The sequence below is a fragment of the Oryza glaberrima genome, chromosome 11, assembly GCF_000147395.1.
Source record: "Oryza glaberrima chromosome 11, OglaRS2, whole genome shotgun sequence".
Classification (NCBI taxonomy): Eukaryota; Viridiplantae; Streptophyta; class Magnoliopsida; order Poales; family Poaceae; genus Oryza; species Oryza glaberrima.
This window is the reverse complement of record NC_068336.1, coordinates 5506571-5532610: the sequence shown is the minus strand read 5'-3', so window position 1 is coordinate 5532610 and position 26040 is coordinate 5506571. Positions and strand designations below refer to the sequence as shown.

At 40.6% G+C, this 26040-nt stretch overlaps 1 protein-coding gene across 1 annotated transcript; it reads left to right on the top strand.

The window, feature by feature from the left end:
- The first annotated feature begins 11638 nt into the window (after window positions 1-11638).
- Window positions 11639-14172, top strand: LOC127754543 (peroxidase 43-like). Its single transcript, XM_052280105.1, has 4 exons — window positions 11639-12374; window positions 12496-12681; window positions 12862-13024; window positions 13123-14172. The coding sequence occupies exons 1-4, from the start codon at window positions 12153-12155 to the stop codon at window positions 13548-13550; spliced, it is 999 nt and encodes a 332-aa protein (XP_052136065.1). The 5' UTR covers window positions 11639-12152; the 3' UTR covers window positions 13551-14172.
- Window positions 14173-26040: the final 11868 nt, after the last annotated feature.

Below are 26040 nucleotides of genomic sequence, written 5' to 3'. Positions count from 1 at the left end.
TAGTAGTGTACTATATGTGTTGGGAGCTAATCTCCTACGCATGCAAAACACAACGACTTATTAGCGAATGATTAATTAGCTACTCCTTATGTTTCAAAATATAAGAACTTAGAACCGGATGAGACATTTCCTAGTACTAGGAATCAGGACATACTAAAAATGTCTCATCCGGTTCTATATTCTTATATTTTACAATGAAGAGAGTATTTATTTTCTAAAGGAGGATTAATTAATAAGTTTTTTTAAAGCAAGTTTTATATGTATTCGTTTGAAAAAACATCACACTATTTAATAGTTTAGGAAGTATGTGCGTGAAAAACGAGGATGGTAAGTTAGGAAAGATCACAAATCTAGAGTGACGTATATATCTATACTGGTAGTTTACACACATGGACACAGGACACGTACATTGTACAGTTGTGTACGTATTGCATCTACGTACCCTCTCTACTTATTGCCTTTGCACGTATATGTATAGCTGCATACAGACATGCACAAAGGAAACGTTACAATATACTGGAAATTCTAAACAGTATATACAATGCTTTATAGTGCTTTTTTCGGCTAAGCGCGTGTCCGCGGGACACCGTCACGGACACCGTTTGGAGAACCGACACCTCTGTGATGATATAGTTGTTGGATTTTAACAGGAACCGACAAACTATGAGTACTATCAGATATATAGGTACCAGTTTCTAATAACAATCGATACATTTATATAGGATAAAAGTACCTATATTTTTAAACAACTGATGCTCTAGGAAGGAGTCGAGCCTAATAGGGTTGCTCTTGTCTATGGGTGGAAATGAGCCGAGCCAAGCTTGGCTCAATTCATGAAAGCTTGGTGCAACGAAAGGTCGGCTTAGCTCGGCTCGCTACAAGCAACGAGCTAAAACTGAGGCTCGACTCAGCACATTAATGGGCTCGAGCTAGCTCGATCTAGCACGTGAGCCTGGCAACGAGTAAACCTCAAGCAGGTCCAGGAGAAATCTAGCAACATTGAGTAGATAATATGATAATCAAAGTTACCATTTTCAACAAATAAATAGTTAGAAAATGTGCAAAATTACAGTATATCATCATGTTGTACTGGGCCAAATGTGCAAAATAGAAAGGAAGCTTGGGCTTGGCTTGTTTAGCTTTCGAGTCGAGCCGAGCTATCCAAGCCCGAACTAAAGCCCGAGCTTTTTGTCCACCCCGACTCTCGTCTTTATCTCCTCGGTCTATTCACTTTCTTCTTATCCTCTTGCATCTCTCGTCTCCCTCTCAAGTCCCCACCTTTCCCTCTCCTCTCTGAGTCCGCTGGCGAGCGGCGGCCAGCCGCCTCTCCCCAGCACTAAAAGCGCCGAAGGCCACCTCTCCACCTAGCTGGTTTTCTCTCCTACTCGATCTCTCCCCCACATCCCACATTTAGCGTAGCGGCTCGAAGGGGGCTCGATGAGGCGGTGCCAGAGCGAGCGGGAGGAGGCGACGTTCACCTCGACATCACCTCCCGGCCCTCACCTCCCCTCAACAGCGCCTCCCCTCGATGGCTTCTCCCTCATCTCCACATAGCCTCCCATTCTCCCCTGTGCAGTGGCGGTGGCTTCCCCTTCCTCTCCCGTGAGCGATGGTGGTAGGGGAGTTCTCCATTGTGATTGGTGCATTCTTTGATTTGGTTTTTGAATTCTGTGATGTGAATTTGTCGATGAATATTTGATTCTGTGATCTATGAAATTGTTGATTCTCTAATGTGAACTTCTCTCTTTTTTGTTATTAGGTTTTCTTTTATTTATTTTTGGTAGCTTTGAAGCATCGGCTCAACTCAATTCGAGTTGAGTTAGCTTTTTTTTCAAACCGTATACCTTAAAGGCGTGAGCTCCTAAACCGCTACATTTGAGTCCTCCTTATCAAATACTGTCTACGAGGTCGGTTGGGAAATCCGATATCTATGTGGAGTTCCTAACCGGCACATATTATGATTTCTTTAGCAGTGAAGGCTCACTTTCATCTGGATTAATAATATAGGTCCCACATGAACACTTTCAGATCGCTCAGGCTAACCTTTGCTTTCATTTTGAGATGCATTTATTAATTCGGAGTGTATATGTGGGTTGTTTTTTCTTTGTTTATCGTTGCATGCTGTCACGTCCCAGGTGATTCATGATCAAACCCAACCAAAGTCGAAACAGCATTTTAATTTGTATGCTTGATAGATTTTTTTTTTAGATTTTTTTCTTTTCAGAAGAAGAATGTATAACCATGTTCTTTGAATGTCTTCTGTTATAATATTAATTTGTAATAACTCCATCTTTTTTTAAAAAAATTACGATATTTCAGATATACTCCCTGCATCCAAAAATAGACATGCATGTTTCTTTTGTCACCAAGACCAATGAGTAATTTAACTCATCCACTATGTGACAAAACAAATGAACTATACACTTGCATGCAATAAGATGGCTTCTTGGTTTCGGTTAACAATTTAATTCAGCATATAGATCTTTGATTTTTAGATAGAGGGAGCACTTGTGAAAATTAAGGAAGCAGTGAATTTACCATTCTACCCTTCATTCCCTTTTCATCACTTTGTTTTAAGTTAGTTCTCAATTTTATCTTTTAGTATTAAATTTATCTCTATAATTAAATTGATAATTCACGATAATAATAATTCGTTCAATGTTATAAATCAAATAGGCTCGGGCCTTAAAAACCTAAAGGCCAACGGGCCAGCGTGCATTCTGCCATTCTGATAATTAAAAAGGAACAGAAGATATGCAGGCCTACTAATCCAAGTAATTAAAGTAACCAGCAACATGATAGGATGATTATAACTTGAAAAATATTGTACATATAGAAAAGCCGTGGGAAAGCTGGAAGATTAGGGGCGCCACGTCAGCGATTTTTCAGAAAACCCCTCATCATCTGGCGAAATAGCATATACGTTCGAATTCACGTAGGCCGTACGATCTGATACGAAGCTTGATCCAACCATCCACGTGTCCCTGTGTGCCGACCCTTCCACCACCGTTGAATCATATAAAAAGAAACGAACGGCTCAGATCCCTTGAGCCAAGCCTCCTAACAAAAACCCTAGCTCCCTTCCTTTCCTCACGAATCACGGTCCACCATGCCGCCGCCGCCACCCTCTGGCGCTCCCCACCACCGTCGCCGCGCGCCCTCCTCGCCATAGCCGCGCGCCCTCCTCTCCGTCGCCTTCGCCGTCGCCGCGCGCCCTCCTCTCCGTCGCCGTCGCCGTCGCCGCGCGCCCTCCTCTCCGTCGCCGTCGCCGCTGCCTCCCTCTATTCCTATTCCGCCGGTGCCGCCGGTGCCGCCGCTGCCATCCTCTATTTCGCCGGTCATGCCGTCGCCACCTCCCTCTATTTCACCGGCGATGCCGACGCTCTCTATTCCACCTTCGTTGTTGTCCTATGCTCTAATGCTGCCGCCGCCTAACTGTCCTCCCAGTTGCAGGTTTGGTTGTGTGGCCCCTGCTCTTTCCTTACCATGTTGCCATATGATTTATAATGCTCTTTCCCTACCATATTGCCATATGATTTATAATGGATGAGGTTAGTACTTCTTTTACAAGCTATAGAACTGGTGTGTTATTATAATGGGTGAGGTTAGTTCTTTTGCAACCTACAAATATGATATATATGTGACTGAATATTTTAGAATTTAGATGATATTGTTGGCTTGGGTGAGTCAATTAAGTTGGTTAGTATTTAAATAGCTAAATGGTTAATGCATATGTCTGAACAAACTTATAAATTCTATGGTTATTTTTTTTCCTTGCCAAGCAATGCAAATCAACAAGGACTTTAGTGCCTTATCTATTTATTATTATGATGGTCCTTTTCTACTTATTTGATGTCCCTCTTATATTTTGATTATGCTCTTGATTTTTAGGAGACAAGATTCATGCTCTTTCACTAACGGTGAGGATAGATGATTGTCCCATAATGCTTGAGGTAATCATAACATATTATTGTGCTATTCTTCTAACTATCATTATGAAGCAAGCTCTATAATTCTATGAATCATATTGTAGCACCTAGAACAGTCCAACACCATTAATTTTAAATTAAGGTACAATTAACCAAAAAAATATTATGTTTTGCTTGATTCAATATATATTTGATGTTATCCAAAGCTTCACTAGACCAATACTATATTTTAATGTTGTTTTTAACTAAGTCAATTCATGTCCTGTGCAATAATCTATTATTCTTTCTTCTATCACCATTTTCTTCATCTGCTCCTACTCTTTAGTGGCACAGTTGATTCTGGAGCTTAGTTTTCTTTCCAGGGTGTTTAAATGCTAAACACATCCAGGTCACCGCAAATGATCAATGCATGGATTACCCGTAGGAACTTCTACCCCTAACAAATAGCATCCTTAGCATTAATAGTATATAATATAATTACGGTCTCAGGGGCGTTTTGGTTTGATACCAAGATGTTGCCATACCAATTTTTTGGTACTTTAAATAGTATATGTGATGATTTGGATTGAAGCCAAATGTTTGGTAATGGCTATACTCAATTTGGCACAATTATAGAATATTCTTTACCACAATTTTAAATTTGGCTCTCAATTGGCATAAATCCAAAGACACTCATTTACAGTTCTACCTTACCAAAATATTGGTAATGCCAATACTTGCCTAGACTTTGGCATTACCAATATATTGGTAGGGTACTAAACCAAACAAGCCCTCAGTTTTACTGCACTATGACTCAGTTAAATGTCTTCATGATATAATGATATCATGTATTTATTGCATAGGATGCCCAATTCAGTTGTCTGATTTCTCATGCCTATTTTATTTATGCACATGCCTATGCGGCAATAATATAAGTTATGCCTTTTAGAACTATACACTCATGTTCCTTTTTATCACATTCAATTTGGTCAACAACGTCGTAGGTGCAAAATCCTTTTGGGTAATTTTGCTTAACTCTATATCTGACCTATGCTGGATATTTCTGGATTATGAGTTATTCAATCTATTGATGTTCCATTTGAGAAGTTAAATGAACTGGATAGGTGCATTTGATGTTCTTTCATCTAAAAAAATATTCCTTTCAGGTTGGGGATTCTGTTAATCTTCATTAAGGTCACATTTAGACATTCCAATTTATTGGGATACTAATCCTGATTCTGCTATTTTGTTGTTTCTTCACTGCTGCAGTGTTGTTGCTACAACCAATGGAAGTTAAGAAAAAAGAGGAACAAAGCAAGTTTCAGATATTAGTGAACTAGAAATTTTGTCTGGTATGAAAATATTTTTTTCATTATAAAGAGGAGTAAAGCATGTTTCACAGTGCATTCCACATATTTACTACAACACTCATAAAGCTCTCCTTATAAAATTTTTAGTAGCTTTTCTTTTTCTTGGTTTTGTTGACATGAATTCAGTTTTGATCCTTCCTGTTTGTATGCATCTCACATATATTGTCTCTCCTTTTTCCCTTTTATAAGACAACTTCCTGTTTTGATTGTTCTTATTAATCTGAATGAAAACAATTCATTACAAAAACCATGAAAAGCTTTTAAATATATGCTACATACAAACTCATAATCACACCTATCCATTTGTATGCATCTCACATATATTGTCTCTCCTTTTTCCCTTTTATAAGAATGACAATATTGTTGTTACATGTTGATCTAGAAAACTCAATCTGTTGTCTATTTTACTTCCTGTCAGATTGTGTTTTCACGATCGATGAAATTTTCATGGTTTGATTCCCTTTATGATCATGCTTACCTATGTAGTCCTAATCTCAAGGTGAGCACAAAAAGCCCGTTTTGTTGTGTCCACCATATACCAATTCGTATGCAGATTTCAGACTTTCAGTCTAGGATTGGTATATCCTTTTGAAAAGGTAAGCATAATCCATGATTTGATGATTATTTCGAATTTATTACTGTTTTCTTATTCACCTAGCTCTAGCTTACGTTGTTTTTTTAATGGTTTATGGCTAACAATCTAACTGTCTTTGTAACTCTATATATTGCTGAACATTTAGTGTAACCCAGCTTTCCCATATACATCGATTTGGCAAAGAAAAAGTTGCTCACTTAGGATCTTCAAAAATTTATATGTTACATATTATTTTCAACTAACAATTATTTGTAGATAGCCTTGGCTTATTGATTGCTTTTACAGCATATTACCTCCAGGGAATGCAAATTAGAAATGGCATGCTTCTTTGTTACCTTCTCCTATGATCATGTTCAGCTGATTTGCTGCCCTTCGCCCTTTTCCCCTTCTACTTTGAATAACTGAAACTCAAGCTCTCTTTGACTAACAATGAAGACAGATAATTGACCTATGCTTAAGATAATCATATACTATCATCACCATGCTGTTGTTTTTGGCTAAAATACCAGGAACAAGCTCCATAGCTTATTAAATTATATTGTGATAACTACATTAGTCTGCAAGTCAAGACATAATCCCAAGGTATGATGCATCTAGCCAAAAATTATTCGAATATAGTTGCAGTCTCTTATTCTTATTCTTATTCTTATGCACGCGCGCAGCGTAGCGCGCGATTATTGCTAGTCTGAACAGATATATGCATGGACAAGCTAGCACGCATGCAGTTATGGGCTTAACTATGGCCTGATCGATGGCCGACGTCTAGGTGCAACCGTGCAAGAGCATGTGCATTGCAGGACCGACGACCAAGTTAATGTACTTGATCGATATATATATCACCGATGTGAAGTAAAAAATTAGGTGTCAAATTACCTAGCTACTATACTTTCTCCGTTTTATAATGTAAGTCATTCTAACATTGCCCATATTCATATAGATATAAATAAATCTAGATATAGAACTATGTCTAGATTCATTAACATCTATATGAATGTGGACAATACTAGAATGACTTATATTATGAAACGGAGGGAGTAGGTAGTACGATATATACACAGTGCAAAACTGCAAATCGTCAGCATTAACTGAACAATGTACATATGATCAATCATCTACCAAACATTAACTGATTAATTAGATTGGGAAATTGAATATGAGCCGATCAGTTATCCCATCGGACGGCTTGTGGCCTTGTGCTATACTAGCACTTGCATTCTCACGGGTAAATACGGTAAAAAATTCTCGCGATTTGTAAGTGGCTGTTCGGATCATAGCTAAAATAAACCTTAGTAATGCTTATGTATTACTAAAATTTTGATAAATTGATAGTATTACTAAAATTTTGGCAGAATTTCTTACGTATTTGTCGAAGTTTGGCAAAAAAACTAAATGTATGCACACCTTTAGTAACTTTGTTAAAAAATGATATGGTTGGTGTGACATCCTGACCCAATTAAGATTAGGCATGTGTGGGCCATGTAAGCTGTGTGCGCATGTTTAGTAACACCTTGCTAGTTTAGCAAGAGTGAAACCACCTTATAAGGGCTTGTCCCTCTAACCATATCACTCTCGGATTAACCCTTTTACACGAAACAAGAACGAAAGTGTAAGAGGAGTGGTATGTGTAAGTGGGCCCGTCCGTCGGATGGGCTAGCTACGCGGCATCAATTTGAACAACCTCTAACTGTGTTCTTTTGAGTTGGGAACCATCACGTCACTCTCGGATTAACCCTCTTACACGAAGTAAGGATAAAAGTGTAAGCGGAACCACCATATCACTCTCGGATTAACCCTTTTACACGAAGTAAGGATGAAAGTGTAAACGGAGTGGTATGTGTAAGTGGACCCGTCCGTCGGAAGGGCTAGCTATGCAGCATCAATTTGAACAACCTCTAACTATGTTCTTTTGAGTTGGAAACCCTTTCAGCATATGATTAATTATGTATTAGCTTAAAAGTTTTAAAAATAAATTAATATGATTTTTTAAATAACTTTGCTATCATTTTATTAAAAAAAATAGTGTTTAACTGTTTAGAAACGTGAAAAATAATTCAAAGTTAGAAATGAGGAGAAAATAACACATCTCCGAGCTCTCATTCACAGATTCGCTTGGCTTAAGGACCCACCACCGAGGCAGTTAGGTTACTTTAGGTACTGAAAAATTGTCGGTAAATAACCGTTTAACAGTTAATTAATGAAACTGCCGTCACGGAGACTTAGGTGCAGCTTTTAATGCACCATACTGTAATAACACTGTAATTACCTCCTCCGTCCATGCATATCATTAGAAGATGCTTTTTTTTTGTGACCAAGCAAACTAAGTACTCCTTCCGTATTTAAATACTCCATATAATAATATTTGCTATCAAAATATTTAGTTTTATAAGTATTTTTACATAAAATTCATATTGATAGATTTTTCTCTATAAGTATTTTTACAATATTACAGTCTTTTTTATGTATTAAAGTTATTCTAATTAAAAAAGTGGTTAAAGTTGTGAAAAAACAAATAAAATCAACGGTGAATCTATTTAATACAGAGCTAGTAGTATATAGTGTACAGAACTCTCTTTATATCACTATTTCTAGAAACATTTTTATATTCATCTACTAAGTTATATGTTTCATAAACACGCTGCAAAACGTACCAGGATGGTTTTGTCATGTTCTAAAAATAGAGTGAATTATTTGTAATTGCATTTATTTTTTGCGCTTTCTAATTCATGGTGTGTATACCTTTTCGTTTCGACCTATCTATATATATCTTCAACTTTTAAGGTTAAATTGTTTTTTTAAAAAAAAGAACAGCTAAAGACACATATGCTTAAACAAACTGTGATGCCGGGTTAAGATGGCTAAGGTAACTTCTTGATATTATTATTTGCTACTGCAGTAGAACAATTAACGTGTAAATGTTGCGAAAAAAAATATCACTTAGTGCATTGTACATCAAAATAAATAAGTCTTTTGATCATAGGAAAAGATATCTTTATTTCCTTTATCAGAAAAAAAAAACCTCTACACATTAATTATTTCCGTCGCAAAGGCCTTTCCAAACATGCATAGCTGGATCACCTCTGAAAATTGCAATCGAGAGAAATTGAAGTGTGTACGTGCAGAAAACCACATTGGCACTCTTCCAAACACGCACATTTGGAAGGAGACATGCAACGTGGGCAATAAATGGGAAAGCCGTTCAACCGGTGGAAGTAGCTAGGAGCAACCGTTGAGTTATCAATCAGCCGTGTGCACTTATGCTAAGCTAGCTCTAGTTTGCAAGCTTGGCCCAACTCATGGTCATGCTATATATTGATAGCCAATATAATGTGCACAATAAATACTTGTCTGTGGATGCCTAGTCACAATCGGCACAGCTAAATTGGCAGGCTTGGGTTTATAAATAATTTTGATATATATATGTGTGCACAGTCAGCTTTGGAGCTTCTCTCTTTAATGTACTCTCTCCGTTTCAAAATGTTTGACACCGTTGATTTTTTAGCACATATTTGACCGTTCGTCTTATTCAAAATAATTTGTGAAATATGTAAAACTATATGTGTACATGAAAGTATATTTAACAGTGAATCAAATGATATGAAAAGAATAAATAATTACTTAAATTTTTTGAATAAGACTAATGGTCAAACACGTACTTAAAAAGTCAACGGTATCAAATATTTTTTAAATAAGACTAATGGTCAAACACGTACTTAAAAAGTCAACGGTATCAAAACATTTTAAAATGGAGGGAGTATATAACTAGTTTGGCTATTGATCAATATGTTGCTTGCTTGTGTGTTCAATCCACTGGGCATAAATAATGTTAATCACTTGCTTAATCGCAACTTGATCTATGATCCAAAATAAAATTTTAGTATTAATATCAGTCAGACCCGTCACTACTATAAAACGATTTTTTACAACGAGACCATATCACTTTGCAGATATGTTGTATTTTCGAACATAAACGCTCGCCTAGATATATAGTCGTGGGCAAGGGGGTTGTAGGCCTTGGCCACAAATGCGGTTTAAACATCGCATTTTCGCATGCCTTTAGTTACAGGTGGAGTCCTTGGCCCACTTGCGTAGAGCTATTTTGGTCGCCTAGAAAACATTTTTTCAAGTAGTGAGTAACTGAGTATTACTCTGATTTTAAATATAAGTTCTTTTACACTGCAATGAATTAAGAAAACAAACTGAAAGAGCTTTCTTATCCTTTATTTATAGTACTATATTAGAAAAAAATGAGTCATTTATTTGTGAGAGTGGTGACATTTATTTCATAAGACCAAACATGGAACAAGAGATAAAACTAGAAGTTCTAAGAGGACTTACATTTTTTAAAACAATATTGAGTAGGCTAACGATGAGATGAGTTACGAAGTGGTCACCGATAGCATGTACGTTATCAGTAATTTTGTCTATAATTTTTTTAAAAGAAACACAACCGGGTATGCCCCCCTTTAATCTTGTCTAGAATTTTATCAACCAAACTGCAGAAAAGATTTTTTTTTATGGTGTTTGTCATTTGAAATCAGTGGCGGATTGAGGGTGCGTCTGCTTTCGCTAAGCTGGCCGAGAGAGGGAAAGGGGGAGGATTCGTGGGTCGCCAGCAATTGAGAGTTATGAAAGCGGAGAATATTTGCGTGAACACTATTTTCTCACAAACTAACGGAATATTTGTATTACACCATGTTCCCAGTGACTACTGACAAGTGTACATAGGAGCTAGTACAGAGGTTTGACCTGGATTTGAAGCCTAGGTCAAACTGAGACCCCAACACTGAGAAAATGACACCAAATTAATGGTACATGGTGGATCATTCGTGAAAATGACGCCTCTGAGATTCAATCACCTGAATATAACTGAATCAGAAAAAAATTATTAATTTAGTGTGCAATAAACGACTCTGATGAAGAATGTCAGGTCAAAATCAAACCTAGAAAGAAAATATAAACTGAAAAAACAAGTATGCATCTGCATGGATGTCAGGCAATCAGGCTCAAACACCAGCCATGCAACTCTATGACTGCAAGTTTCTTCTCTCCTCTGAACAGAAAATCTCCAAGTTCAGAAATGCAGCTGCAGGCACTTCCATTCTTCAGGCAGTCAGCGTACCCGTTGCCTGCATATGCCATCAATTCTCACTAACTTCTTCTCCAAATCAATCAAGCCCTAAACATGCATATATGAATCCATGTCCGACATACTCATGTGACCCAATAGCAAAAATACTTTTGGTTTAATTAGTTGTCCTGACTCCATGAGCGAATTTACTTTGCTCTTTCTCAGCCAGCCATTGGTGCCAACCACAGTTAAGACCAGCATATGCATGAACAAACCAGCTATACTTTTCTCCGTGCTGAATGCCGTTTTGCCGTGGCAATCTGCTGCCCGGGAAAAAGCTTTCATCGATCAACCGTCCTACATAACTCCGGTGACCTGTGCACATGCGTACATGCTTGGGCCAATTAACCATGGTCCACTGGAAATTTCTGGCTCTGAAATTGTGCATAGTACTGTACTATAGCTATTACTAGTATATAGTATATGCATGTGTATAGCATTCATGAAGGTAACCTGCAGGATTTGAATTCAGAAAACTGGAGTATCTAGCTAGTATAGTAGCAGTAGATTCAGTGTCAGCATATATACATGATTTATTTTCATGTTATAGGGAAAAAAATACAAATCAGCAGCATATGTCAAAAAAAAAAACAAGGGTACTTTGTAGCTACTTTAATTTCCTAGGTCGGACCTAGTACTCCATCAGTTGCTCTTTAGCTTATTATCCATAGCCAAAATTTGAATTTTAAATCTTAATTTTAGAGTTGGTTCTGATTTTATTTTCATCGTAATATATTTTCTAATGTATTAGCTTTTAAATTGGTAAGAATGTGCCTAATGCTACAAAAGTTTTATCCATAAATATTTTTTTCACTAATAAGTGTTACGGCTTGTAATCAACTGTAGCGAAATGATGGAACTTCACTCAAGTCAAATCGTGTACCGCGCAACCACATGTGTTACAACTTGGCGCCATTTGCGAGAAAGTGCAAACATAATTCCCGTCCATGATCCATCCATCCATTGCATGTACTACACCCCAACCCATGGAGGAGATCGATCGAAAACCCTATAAAAGCTCTTTAACGCAGTTCCCAGCTGGACCTCCTACCTCCTCCTCGTCCTCCTCAGCTTCTTCTTTCTCCATTCTAGCTATCTTAGCTAGCTAGACATATCTCTGAATACTAGCTATCTCTCCTTGTTGGGTTGAGATGGGTAGGAGTGGTGGCGGTGGTCCGGCGATCTTGCTGGTGGCGGCGGTGCTCGTCGCCGGCGCCGCCGTCAGCAATGCGCAGCTGAAGGTGGGGTTCTACTCCAAGTCATGTCCTACAGCTGAATCCACCGTCGCCTCCGCCGTCCGGCAGTTCGCCGACGCCGACAGCACCATCCTCCCCGCCCTCGTCCGCCTCCAGTTCCACGACTGCTTCGTCAAGGTACATATAGATAAAAATATTACAATAAATTATAATTTTTTCAATTACGATATATATTTTGTTAGCATTTTAATTAAGTTTAATTAATTCTCTATTATAATATTTTCTTTGGTTTAATTAGGGGTGTGATGGGTCGGTGCTGATCAAGGGAGTGGGGAATAACGCGGAGGTGAACAACAACAAGCACCAGGGGCTGCGTGGGCTTGACGTGGTGGACAGCATCAAGCAGCAGCTGGAGTCGGAGTGCCCCGGCGTCGTCTCCTGCGCCGACATCGTCGTCCTCGCCTCCCGCGACGCCATCGCCTTCGTACGTCCACCCATCATGCCGGCGAAAACTCCATTAAATTTTAATATTGATAAGTAAATTGACGATAAAATTTCTAGAGCAAGTACTTGTTATATTTGAATTTTGTTCGGATTCAAAAATCTTTCTGGCTCTGCCTAGCTTGGTGACATGGATTGATATGATTCGTTGTTGTTGTTGCAGACGGGCGGGCCGTCGTTCGACGTGCCGACGGGGCGGCGCGACGGGCGGACGTCGAGCCTCCGCGACGCCGACGTGCTCCCCGACGTCAAGGACTCCATCGACGTCCTCCGCTCCAAGTTCGCCGCCAATGGCCTCGACGACAAGGACCTCGTCCTCCTCAGCTGTAAGCCTCATCTTCTTGACTTCTTGCATTGCATTGCCGATCATGGCGTCGAGCTCGCTAAGACACGGCGGCGACGAACTCTTGTTTTTGGTTTGCAGCGGCGCACACGGTGGGGACGACGGCGTGCTTCTTCCTGCAGGACAGGCTGTACAACTTCCCGCTCGCCGGCGGCGGCCGCGGCGCGGACCCGTCGATCCCGGAGGCGTTCCTGTCGGAGCTCCAGTCGCGGTGCGCGCCCGGCGACTTCAACACGCGGCTGCCGCTCGACCGCGGCAGCGAGGCCGAGTTCGACACCTCCATCCTCCGCAACATCCGCAACGGCTTCGCCGTCATCGCCTCCGACGCCGCGCTCTACAACGCCACGGCCACCGTCGGCGTCGTCGACACCTACTCCAGCATGCTCAGCGCCTTCTTCGGCCCCTACTTCCGGCAGGACTTCGCCGACGCCATGGTCAAGATGGGGAGCGTCGGCGTGCTCACCGGCGCCGCCGGCGAGGTCAGGAAGGTCTGCTCCAAGTTCAACTGAGTTTGAAAAAAAGTTAAGCTAGAGCTATTAGCTGGTAGAATTAATGAGATGAAAATTAATCATCCATGGTTGGCATAATTTCTTCTTGAAATCAACAAAATTGTGTAGATCATAATTAAATTACTGGAAATTAAAAGGAGAATTGATCAAGTTCATGTGCATCTTGCTGGGACAGAAGAAGAGAGAAATTTTGCATAAAGGTCCAAAAATATTAAATTAATTGAGGATCTGTGCAGTTTTCTTCTTTTCTGGGGTCTCAGAAGATGGAATATATACAGAGGGGTTATAAGATAAATTTGGTCTACATGTTTATATATATACATATATGTACAAGTGAGATATAGTCATTTTGTTCTTGGGTTTGGGGTATTTTGTTGATTTTTAGCCGAGTGAAACTGTAAAGAAGTGTTGAATTCATTGATTCTAAGTGGTGCCAAACCTCTGTAACGATGTGTCCCCTAGCTTAATTTTTGTTCTTTGGTTGGATTGTAAATTAAAAGCTACCATTTGCTTCTTGTTTCGAGCTTTAAAGTGCAGTTATATTGTTAGGGCCGATCTAGTACATGGATTGTTCTATCATCTTTGATATATGCAATGCAATTATCAGGTAGTGTAAATTTTTCACTGAATTACAAGTTAACTGATTTGTTAGGTTTGCTACTCTGTTTTTCCATGCAAGATTTTCACTCTAATTTGTACTAACTTTAACTATATCTCTTGCTTTGATTAATTGTTAAATGTCTTTGTAAAACACAAATGTATTCTGCTCTGTTCAAAACTATTTGAGGATTGCCTTTATCTGAATGCCACATTTGTGAGTAGTTGGCAGGGAAGTAGGCAGTGTTAGTTGGGCTCTGTTTTTATTGAGGAGCAAGAACAGAGCACCTTGTAGTGGCTTGCAACTACAAAGTGAGGCTGCATTGATTTGTGCTTAGCTGTTCATGGACAATGCAAAGATCACTGTTGTTGTGAGAAAGAGACCTAGCTTCTACATGTGATTCTGTCAACCTGTCCCATGCATATCACAGCCTAGCTAGATCGATCTTCAATTCATCTTTTCCAGCTCTCTAGATCTGGTGCTTGAATTCCTTTGTTGCTTCATGTTTTGTCACGGTTTTCTTTTTGTACAATGCACTTATTCTTAGTACAACAAAGTAATTTCACGATGTTGTATATGTTGAGGACATATATATTACTATGATTTATGGAGGTGAATGTACGGGCATGGTTATTAATAATGGCAACTTTCCCTCAGCAAATTAAGATTTTTAAGGCCCCGTTTCATTTATTTTAGATTATTGTAGTGGATTATCTACTTGATTATAAGAATGAATAAATTTTGTTACAAAATAATATTAACAAACAGGCAGGAGAAATTTATTTGAAAAGAAAAAACATATATTTCAAAGCATGCACACACAATCCATTTTAATAATGCGATGAATAATTCAAAAATTAATAACATGGCCTAAGTCTCAGTATGTAAATCATAACCTTAACATGTCGTATTAGTGTCATAACCAAAAGGTTGAGAGGTTGAGAGAACTAGCTAAATTTTATCGTGTTCGACTCTTATTAATCACTCTACGTCGTAGAGTTAATTGGTTGGAAACTAGACATGCATGATTAATGGGTCAGCGTGAAATAAAAGAAAAAAAATAATGGAGTAGTACTATTTTTTTGGCGGAGAAAAGGTTACTGATTCTGGTTATGACCAAGGTTAAAATGTTGAGACCCTTACCCAAAAAGTGATGAGTACTGACCGGTTTATACTAAAATTAAACCAGACATTTGGCCGATGACCTTGGTCATTCTGTTTCATTTTGCTCTGCTGTACTTTTATGTTTCTGAAACATACAAATAAAATGATCACAAGCTAAAATCAGCTGGTGTTAAATCATAGAATGTTTTCCATGAAAAGTTGTACAAATGTCAATAGAGGGAATTAGCAATGACAAAAGTACATTTGGGCTCATTTAAGCAAACAACTGTAGCTGCTTACGCGGCTATTTATGAATTTAATTGCAACACACTCAACCAGTAGTGTTGGTCACTCATTGGATGCTAATAACACCACTAATATAATTGTCATCGCGAAGTACATTTGGTCCCAAAAATGTTTCCTTTTTATTGTACGTGTCTTGCTACGGTTGCTAACTTAATATATTGGCTTATCTTTTGTGAAGCCACTAACTGCAATGATTAACTGCAGTGCCGACAGCACGGACAGATTACAATCCTTGTAGCAATTAAAGCACACAATCACTTGAAGAGAGCCGTACCTACATTTTGCTGCTGCCATTTAGTTGCGACATTTGAGAAATTAGTACTAAATAAAATTAGCTAGGCCACCATTACACTGATCACTAAGGGCCAGTTTGTTTTGGTTTATTAGCCTTTTCAATTATGATGTTAATAAGCTGGCCTTTTAGTTTATAAGTTAGAACATTTTTCGGCTTCAAAACTCAGGTGGAATTGAAAAAAAAATGCTTTTGGTTTTGCAAAGGAATTAGCCTACCAATATGGTACTAAAAGAGAAATGTATCACGTGCACACACTGTCCACATCAACTAAGGTGGTGTTTAGGAATAAAAGAGAAATGTATCACGTGCACACACTGTCCACATCAACTAAAGTGGTGTTTGGGAAGGAGGGACTAAAGTTTCCTCTCACAAAAATTTTAGTCCGTATAGGAGGGACTTATTTTTTGGAGAGAGGAAGTTTCTCACTCCCAAACACCCACTAACATTATTCCCTTGATATGCGTGTTGTGTAAAGCCTCGACTGTAAATTCATTACTACCTCCATTCCAAATTGATCTACATATAGTTTTTTGAGGTTATTCCTAAATGATCATCATATTTGTGTTCATTCAAGTCTATTCGTTATTTGTGCATTGGAGTAAATGGATATTGATGCATACATCCATGCACACAAGTATTTATAACCCACATGCAATATCTTGATTTGCTATTGGCTAGGAAATAGTGGAGATGGTGCATGCATTGAGTTTGTTGCTAGAGTAAATATAGTATGAGAGAGTTATTAGCTTTTCTTGGTATCTGTGTACCTATGAAATATATAGATCAATTTGGAATGGAGGGAGTACTACGGAGTACATTTTAGCGCAACACCATCCTCCCTTAAAAAGGTCTAGCTGTTTTGAAGACTAAATATAATGGGATTTTTTTTTGCGGGGAATATAATGGGATTTTTAGTAACATTTGTCAGCAAATGTGCACCAAATACTGGTGGAGAAACCATCTTTCGTCGGTCGGCCGAATTCCACAATAGTCTCGGTTGCAATAAAAACCGGGGCTAAAGATGATCTTTAGTCCCGGTTAAAAAGGGTAACGGGCATATTTGATCTTTAGTCCCGGTTGGTAACACCAACCGGGACTAAAGATGATCTTTAGTCCCGGTTCAAATGCTGTCAGGGCCTGTCAGGCCCCCCTGGGATCTTTAGTCCTGGTTGGTAACACCAACCGGGACTAAAGTCCCACCCCTATATATATGTCTTCTTCCTCCTCCAGCTGCCTGAGCAAGCTTCAAAATTTCTTCAAAAAAGAGGGGAGGTCATGCCAAAATTTCTAGTGAATTTATTTTGGTGATTATATACAAATCGAAGGTGTCTAAAAGGTTAGCAACTTCATCCTCCAATGTTTTTTTTGTCATATTACATTTGGAGCTATGTTTTGCACACTATTTTGTCTCCAAAATTTAGTTGTAAGTTGATGAGAGAGAGAATTTGTGTGGGGAAGAAAGAATATATAGAAATTTAGTTTATTTGCTAAAGAAGTCTTTATAAAATAGTTGAGAAGGAAAATATAGTGAAAGTTAATCTTAAATAATAGAAAACAAACTAAAATGAAAATTAAAAGAAGTACAACACATTAATATTAGTTTAAAACTTTAGAAATAGTAAATAAGAATTATTTGGTGTAATATTTTATAATTTTTGTATGAATAATGATATGTCATTATTGTATGACTGTTGAAAGAGTTTGTAATTATTTTATAATTATTGTATGACTGTCATTATTGTAAGAATAATTATTTGTGTATGATTTTTTTTCATCTCATGTAGATGGATCGGCAATGGATGTATGCTGATCGGCGGTCCAAAGAGTTTATTGACGGTGTGCATTATTTTTTGAGAGTGGCCAAAGCTAACAGGCATAAGGGTTTTATTTGTTGTCCATGCAATAAGTGTAAGAATCAGAAGGAGTATTCTGCATCCAGGACTATTCATTTCAACTTGTTTGAGTCGGGGTTCATGCCAAGCTATAACTGTTGGACATCCCACGGAGAGCAAGGGGTTGAAATAGAAGAAGGTGAAGTGGAAAACGACAATATTCCGGACTTTGGTCAGTACGCTGGATTTGAAGGAAATCAAACGGGCGAGGAGGAAAGGGATGCTGATGATAACGACATTGTGGATGATCTTGGTCAGATGTTGCAGGACGCCAAGGAGGATTGCGAAAGTGAAAAGGGGGCCCATAAATTGGACAAGATATTAAAGGACCACAGAACGTCGTTGTACCCAGGTTGCGAGCAGGGTCACAAAAAGTTGGATACCACTCTTGAGTTCTTGCAATGGAAGGCAAAAAATGGTGTTAGTGACAAGGCATTTGGCGATTTATTGAAACTCGTCAAGAACATTCTTCCGAAGAGAAACAAATTGCCCGAGACAACGTACGAGGCTAAGAAGATAGTCTACCCTCTAGGACTGGAAGTTCAGAAGATTCACGCATATCCGAATAATTGTATCCTATATCACGGTGAGGAGTATGAGAAACTAGAAGCATGCCCTGTTTGCAAAGCACTACGATACAAGATTAGACGAGACGATCTAGGAGGAGTTGACGGGCAGCTAACAAAGAAGAGAATTCCTGCTAAGGTGATGTGGTATTTCCCTATAATACCACGGCTAACGTGTTTGTTCAGGAACAAGGGGAATGCTAGAATGATGCGATGGCACGCTGAAGAGCGTCAACAGGACGGGATGCTGAGACACCCCGCCGATGGATCGCAGTGGCGAAACATCGACAGAAAATTTAAAGACTTTGGAAAGGATGCACGAAACATATGGTTTGGTTTAAGTACGGATGGCATGAATCCTTTTGGAGAGATGAGCAGTGGCCATAGCACTTGGCCCGTTACGATGTGTATCTACAACCTCCCCCCTGGCTATGCATGAAGAGGAAGTACATAATGATGCCGATTATTATTCAAGGCCCCAAGCAACCTGGTAACGACATTGATGTGTACCTAAGACCATTGGTCGAAGATCTTAAACTGTTGTGGAAAAAGGAAGGTGTCCCCGTGTGGGACGAGGACAAACAGGAGGAGTTTAACCTACGAGCGTTGTTGTTCGTAACCATCAACGATTGGCCTGCACTTAGCAACCTTTCCGGTCAGTCCAACAAGGGGTAAAAGGCTTGCACTCACTGTATGGATGAAACAGAAAGTACGTATCTTAAGCACTGTAGGAAGGTTGTGTACATGGGTCATCATCAATTCCTTACTGCAAACCACCCGGTACGGAAGAAAGGCAAGCACTTTGAACATAAGGCGGACCACCGTACGAAGCCTAAACATCACAGCGGGAAAACAGCGTTTGCTATGGTTAAAGATCTTAAAGTAGTGTTCGGAAAGGGGCCTGGAAGCCAGCCTATAGAGAGCGAAGATGGTCACGCGGCGATGTGGAAAAAGAACTCTATATTTTGGGAGTTACCCTATTGGGAATTCTTGGACGTCCGCCACGCAATCGACGTGATGCACCTCACTAAGAACCTTTGCGTAAACCTTCTTGGCTTCCTAGGTGTATATGGAAAGCCGAAAGATACACTGGAAGCACGTAATGATCTGAAGCATATGGAACAACGCAGTGACCTTCACCCGGAACCAAAGGAGAAAGGAAGCCATTACTTGGGTCCAGCCAGCTACACTCTTACCAAGGCAGAGAAGGAAAGTATGTTTGAATGCTTGGAGAGCATAAAGGTATCGTCTGGATACTCCACGAATATCAAGCGAATAATAAGCATGAAGGAGAAGAAGTTCACAAACCTAAAGTCTCATGATTGTCACGTGTTGATGACACAACTGCTACCAGTTGTAATAAGGGGTATCCTTCCAGACAATGTCCGGGCAACAATAACAAAGCTATGTGCTTTCATGAACGCAATTTCGCAGAAGGTCATCGATCTGGATAGATTAGAAGCCCTTCAGAATGATGTGATGCAATGTCTTGTCAGTTTTGAGTTGATATTTCCACCTTCATTTTTCAATATAATGACGCATCTGCTTTGTCACCTTGTCAAAGAGATCAGTATTCTCGGGCCTGTGTACCTACACAACATGTTTCCTTTCGAGAGGTACATGGGCGTTCTGAAGAAGTACGTTCGTAACCGTGCTCGTCCAGAGGCAAGCATCACCAAGGGGTATGGAACAGAGGAGGTCATCGAATTTTGCGTAGAATTTATTGAAGACCTTCGCCCAATCGGGGTACCTGAATCACGCCATGAAGGGAGACTACGGGGAAAGGGAACTCTCGGAAGGAAAGCAATAATGACGGTAGAAAACAATTTATTCTGTAAAGCCCATTTCACGGTTCTGCAACAATCTTCATTGGTAGCTCCTTACATCGAGGAGCACTTGGCTCTAGTTCGTGCCAGAAACATCGGTAAGTCCAATGCATGGATTACACAGCATCACATTGATACTTTCCCCGCATGGCTACGACAACATCTCATGGGTAACGAGACGATCAACCAACAACTGGCCTTCCTGGCGAGGGGACCATCTGGGTCGATCGCCACATTCCAGGGATATGAGATCAATGGGTACACATTCTACACGAGAGCCCAAGACATGAAGAGCACGAACCAAAACAGCGTTATTCGTATCGATGCCATGGGACACGATGGAACAACTGGCACGTATTACGGTGCCATCGAGGACATAAGGGAACTTGACTATGGTCCTCTCAAGGTCCCTCTGTTCCGGTGCCAATGGGTTAGGTTGACTGGTGGAGGCGTAATGATTGATGACAGTGGGATGACAACGGTTGACCTTAACAAGGTTGGATACTCGGACGAACCTTTTGTCCTTGCCAATGATGTAACGCAAGTCTTTTACGTGAAGGACATGTCTAGCAAAGGAAAGAAGGGCAGAGGGCCTGACGAGCCGAAGCGTCACGTGGTTCTCCCAGGCAAAAGAAAAATCATCGGAGTTGAGAACAAGACTGACGAGGATTACGATCAGATGGATGGGCAACCCCCTTTCACGGTGACGATTGACCCTAGCATCCTCCTATCAAATGAAGACACCCCTTACTCACGCAGCGATCACAAGGAGGGAACAATAGTGAGGAGAAAGTACGTGCGGTCAACCGTCACCGCCGATGTATTGCCGTAATTATTGTGTACTCGATGTAAACTATTTTGGATGTATTGATTATCCATATAAATCAATTGTTGTATGGCATATGTTAATTACGTACGATTATTAGAGGTTTTAACAATTTTAAATCATGTAATTGCTAGTTATATGCGATAATTAGAATTTTTAAAAGTTTTAAATCATGCATGTGGCATTTACATATGATACTTAAAGTTTTTAACAATTTTAAATCATGCATATGCTAGTTATATGCGATAATTAGAATTTTTAAAAGTTTTAAATCATGCATTTGGCATTTACATATGTTAATTAGAGTTTTTAACAATTAATTTAATATCGTTCATATACTAATTATATATGATTATTAGAATTTTTATTAATTTTAAATCATACATGTCGTATGTATATACGTATGTTAATTACAATTTTTAACAATTTAATATCATTCATATGCTAATTATATATGATTATTATAATTTTTATTAATTTTAAATCATGCATGTCGTATGTATATACATATGTTAATTACAATTTTTAACAATTTAATATTATTCATATGCTAAGTATATATGATTATTAGAATTTTTATTAATTTTAAATCATATATTTGCTTATTACGTTTTATCCACTTAATTTACTACAGACAAAACTAATGTTTCAAAGTAATTGTCATTAATTTTTTGACTTTAAATAATTTTAATGCATTATTTTCTATTTTAGAATCACATATGTAATGGAAATTAATATTAAGTGCACTTATCAGTAGTCTCGGTTCTTAACCCTAACTGGGTTTAAAAAGAATTTGGAAATAGCGGGAAAATATCTTTAGTCCCGGTTGATGAGAACAACCGGGAGTAAAGATATCTTTAGTCCCGGTTGTTGAGAACAACCGGGAGTAAAGATCTTATCTTTAGTCAACCGGGACTAAAGATAAGAGATCTTTACTCCCGGTTGTTCTCAACAACCGGGACTAAAGATCTAGGGGTGTATATATTCCCGATGCGCGCCCTCATCTTCTCCACTAACACTTAGAAGTTTTTTCCCCGATCAATCTCTCTCGGCTTCTCCTTCACCGCCACTGCCTAGGACATCCCCGCGCCGACGCCGCCGTCGTATCTCGCCGTTGTCTCGCGCGCGTCGTCGTCGCCGCCTCCGCCGCCTCCTCCGCCGCCGTATCTCTAGGGTGAGAGCCGCCGCCGCCTCCCTCTCTCTCTCTCTCCGACCTCGATCTCTCTCTCTTCCCAAACCGTCGCCGGCCGCCTCGTTGCCGACGCCGCCGCCAACGTCGTCGCCGGTGGCGGCCGCATCAAGGACGGGGTCGGCATCGTCGACGCAGCGGAGTTGTGTTCAGGGTCCGCCGCCGCGCCACGCCGATGCCGCGCCGCCACGCCGCCGCCGCGCCACCGCGCAACGCCGCCGCACAACGCCGCCGCCGCGCAACACCGCCGGCCGCGCCACGCCGATGCCACGCTGTCGCCGCGCCAAGCCACAGCCGCGTCGCCACACCGACGCTCCGCTGCCGCCACGTGAACGAACGAAGAACGATCGTGAACGAACGAAACGTACGTGAACGCGAACGAACGAATGAACGTGAACGAGAACGTGAACGAACGAAACGTACGTGAACGAATGAACGTACGTGAACGTGAACGAACGTGAACCTAACGTGAACGTGAACTTAACGTTGTATGTGAACGTACGTAAACGAACGAACGTGCGTGAACGAAAAGTGAAGTTAACAAGAACGCGAACATGAACTTAACGTACGTTAACGTGAACGCACGTGAACGAACGAACGTAGGTGAACGAAACGTGAACTTAACGAGAACATGAACGTGAAATACAATATATGTTACTTTGCGTTTATCCTAATACATCTTTTTGTATGTTGCAGAAAAGACGTTGTCGTCGTTGTCCCTCAAGCCGGAGTGGTAGCTAGCCCTCGAAGGAATTCGCGCAGGCAAGTGATGTAAATATATGATTGTTAGATTTTTAATGCAATTAAGACTATTAGATTTAATATACGACACTTAGACTTAGCATATATAATTATCTAGGTTTGTAATGTACGACACTTAGATGACTTAGCATATATGATTACCTAGGGTCCTAATATACGACACTTAGACTTAGCATAGTATAAGATTATTAGATTTGTAATAAAACTTAGCATATAAGATTGTTTGAGTTAGCATAGTTCTAATACAAGATTATTAGAGTTTTAATATAAGATTATTAGATTTGTAATTAGACTTAGTATATAATTATTGTCTAGGGTCCTAATATACGATACTTAGACTTAGCATAGTTGACTATTAGAGTTTTAATACAATATTATTAGAGTTTTAATATAAGATTATTAGATTTGTAATTAGACTTAGTATATAATTATTGTCTAGGGTCCTAATATACGACACTTAGACTTAGCATAGTTGACTATTAGAGTTTTAATACAATATTATTTGAGTTTTAATATAAGATTATTATAGTTTTAATATAAGATTATTAGATTTGTGTAATAAGACTTAGTATATAATTATTGTCTAGGGTCCTAATATACGACACTTGGACTTAGCATAGTTGACTATTAGAGTTCTAATACAATATTATTTGAGTTTTATATAAGATTATTAGAGTTTTAATATAAGATTATTAGATTTGTAATAAGACTTAGCATATAAGATTGTTAAAGCAAAAATGACCTATAGACTTACCAACTATGTCTTGTATGAACAGATGGCTGATCGCGATGAGGAACAGATACTGTACGATACAATCGCGGAGGGAAGCAGCCAGTACTGGAACGAAGAAGAGGGGAACGAGGATCCAAACCAGTACTTGAACGAGGAAGGGAACGTGGAGAGGGATGCAGAGGGGAACCAGGAGGGGAACGTGGAAAGGGATGTGGAGGGGAACCAGGAGGAGGAGGCTAGTAGAAGTCAACCCTCCGCTGGACAGAAGAGGGCACACGGGCAACGAGGTGCCGCGGAGAAGCTAGAGGGTCGGCACATCATAACGGAAGTGGACGAAGACGGCCGACCTAGTGCCCCGGCGGAAGCAGCCAAGAACTACATACGACACAGCGGTTGGGTTGTGCGGGATAATGTGCCTGTCAGTACGGTGTACTGGCGCAGAACAAGGGCACGTGGAGATCATGAGAGCTTTGTCCTAGATTCGGAGAAAGAGATGCTGTGGACCACAATGCTCGAGACATTCACCCTTCCCGCGGGTATAGAGGACAAAGTGAAAAGGTGGACTCTAAAGAAAATGGCAAAACAGTTTCAGAGCTTCAAGGGAGATCTATACCAGAAATATATCCTGAAGGGGCAGACACCGAACTTCGACACATTCCCAAAGCTAAGGGATCACTGGGACGAGTTCATTGCATATAAGACAGGTCAACAAGGGCAGGCGATGATGGAAAGAAACAAAGAAAATGCCGCCAAGAAGAAGTACCATCACCACTTGGGGTCAGGCGGCTATAGCGTCGCGATGCCGAAGTGGGAGGAGATGGAAGCAAGCTTGCTTGAGAGGGGTATCGAACCGGCCACCGCTAAATGGCCGGATCGATCGAAGTTCTGGTATTATGCTCACGGTGGAACGCTCAACCCAGTTGATGGCTCCCTGGTCTTCAGCGATCAGATATGCGAGGCTGCGCGTCAACTAACGGACGCAGTGGAAGCCTTTTCTCAGGGCACGTTCCGACCCGACAGAGAGAAGGACGAGCTGTCACTCGCCCTGCAGAGTCCAGAGCATCCAGGACGAACACGAGGGAAAGGGGTGATTCCTTGGAAGATTGGATTCAAGGAGGACATCCACACGTACAGGAGTCGGATGAGGAGCAAGAGAGATACCGAGGCGAAGATTGCAGATCTTGAGTACAGGGTATCGAGTTACGAGCTCAGCATGCAAGAGGAGGTGGCAAGGAAGGTTGATGAACGCATGGCCGCACATCGGTCCCATGATCCCCAGCCGACCATTCCACCTGCAATGGTGAGCCCTTCAGGCAATCGTAGCAGCTGCGCCTCAACGGGGCAGGTAGGATCACAGAGCATGGACGCTATACAAACCCAGGACGAAACCACCTGCCCCGTTGATGACATCACTCAGCGGACACCATGTGAGCTGCATATTCCCTTCAAGAACTTATCAATAAAGGTAAGCTCGTAGTTTATAGATTTTAGATTTGTCCATTCCGCAAGTTGCTGCTTATAAATGTTGATTACTAATAAATAACCTCTCACCACGTGAAGGTGGCATCGAGCATGACCATACCAATGGACCCTTCAGGTACTTACCACTGCAGGCCGATTCCAGTAGGATACTCCAAGGTCGAAGTTGAGTTGGTGGAAGGCGCGTACGAGGACCTCGAGTTGGATTACCCTGGAGGAGACGGTGAGACGCATCTACGAGACACAAGCCACGCCATTATACTATGGCGCAAGCGGTATATCATCCTCCCTGGGCGACAAGCAGCGTCTCATGCACCATCTCCTCCGGCTCCGCCATCTCCTCCTCAGGCTCCTGCACCGTCTCCTCCTCATGCTCCAGCACCGTCTCCACCTCAGGCTCCTGCACCGACTCCTCCTCAGGCTCCTTCACTGACTCCTCCTCAGGCTCCTACACAGACTCCTCTGCAAGCTCCTCGTCCGGTACCTTCCAAGTCAAGGGCCCCCCAAGCTCCACCGCCTGCCCCCACAAGGGCAACGAAGAAGGCGAAAGTTGACGCCGCAAAAAACAAGGACCCGGGGTACGATTGCACGCAAGAGGAGCTTGACGCTTATGTGGCATCAGAAGTCAGGAGACAATTGAAGCCTCGAAGTCCAGAAAAGAAGATTCCTATAGACCCGAGTGCCAGGAAATTCTTCAGGGGTATATCTGCACCTGCCAAGGAGGCCATAAAGCTATCAGACTATGAGCGAACACTTAAGAAAGCATCTTCTGGAAAGTCCAAACCAGTCCCTCAGCTTGGAGAGCAACCAAACCAAGAGATCGAGCCGTTGGTGACCGGTGAAGATTTTGGAATACAAGAATTTATTAATGACACCGGGCTAACTACGGGTCAATTGCTACGAGGCGCACCAAT

What these genes read in the sequence shown, in the direction of transcription:
- LOC127754543 (XM_052280105.1), top strand. Translation starts at nt 12,153, where the DNA reads ATGGGTAGGAGTGGTGGCGGTGGTCCGGCGATCTTGCTGGTGGCGGCG. An exon ending in TCCACGACTGCTTCGTCAAG is followed by an intron (nt 12,375 to 12,495) that starts GTACATATAGAT and finishes TGGTTTAATTAG; the next exon opens with GGGTGTGATGGGTCGGTGCT. An exon ending in GGACCTCGTCCTCCTCAGCT is followed by an intron (nt 13,025 to 13,122) that starts GTAAGCCTCATC and finishes TTTGGTTTGCAG; the next exon opens with CGGCGCACACGGTGGGGACG.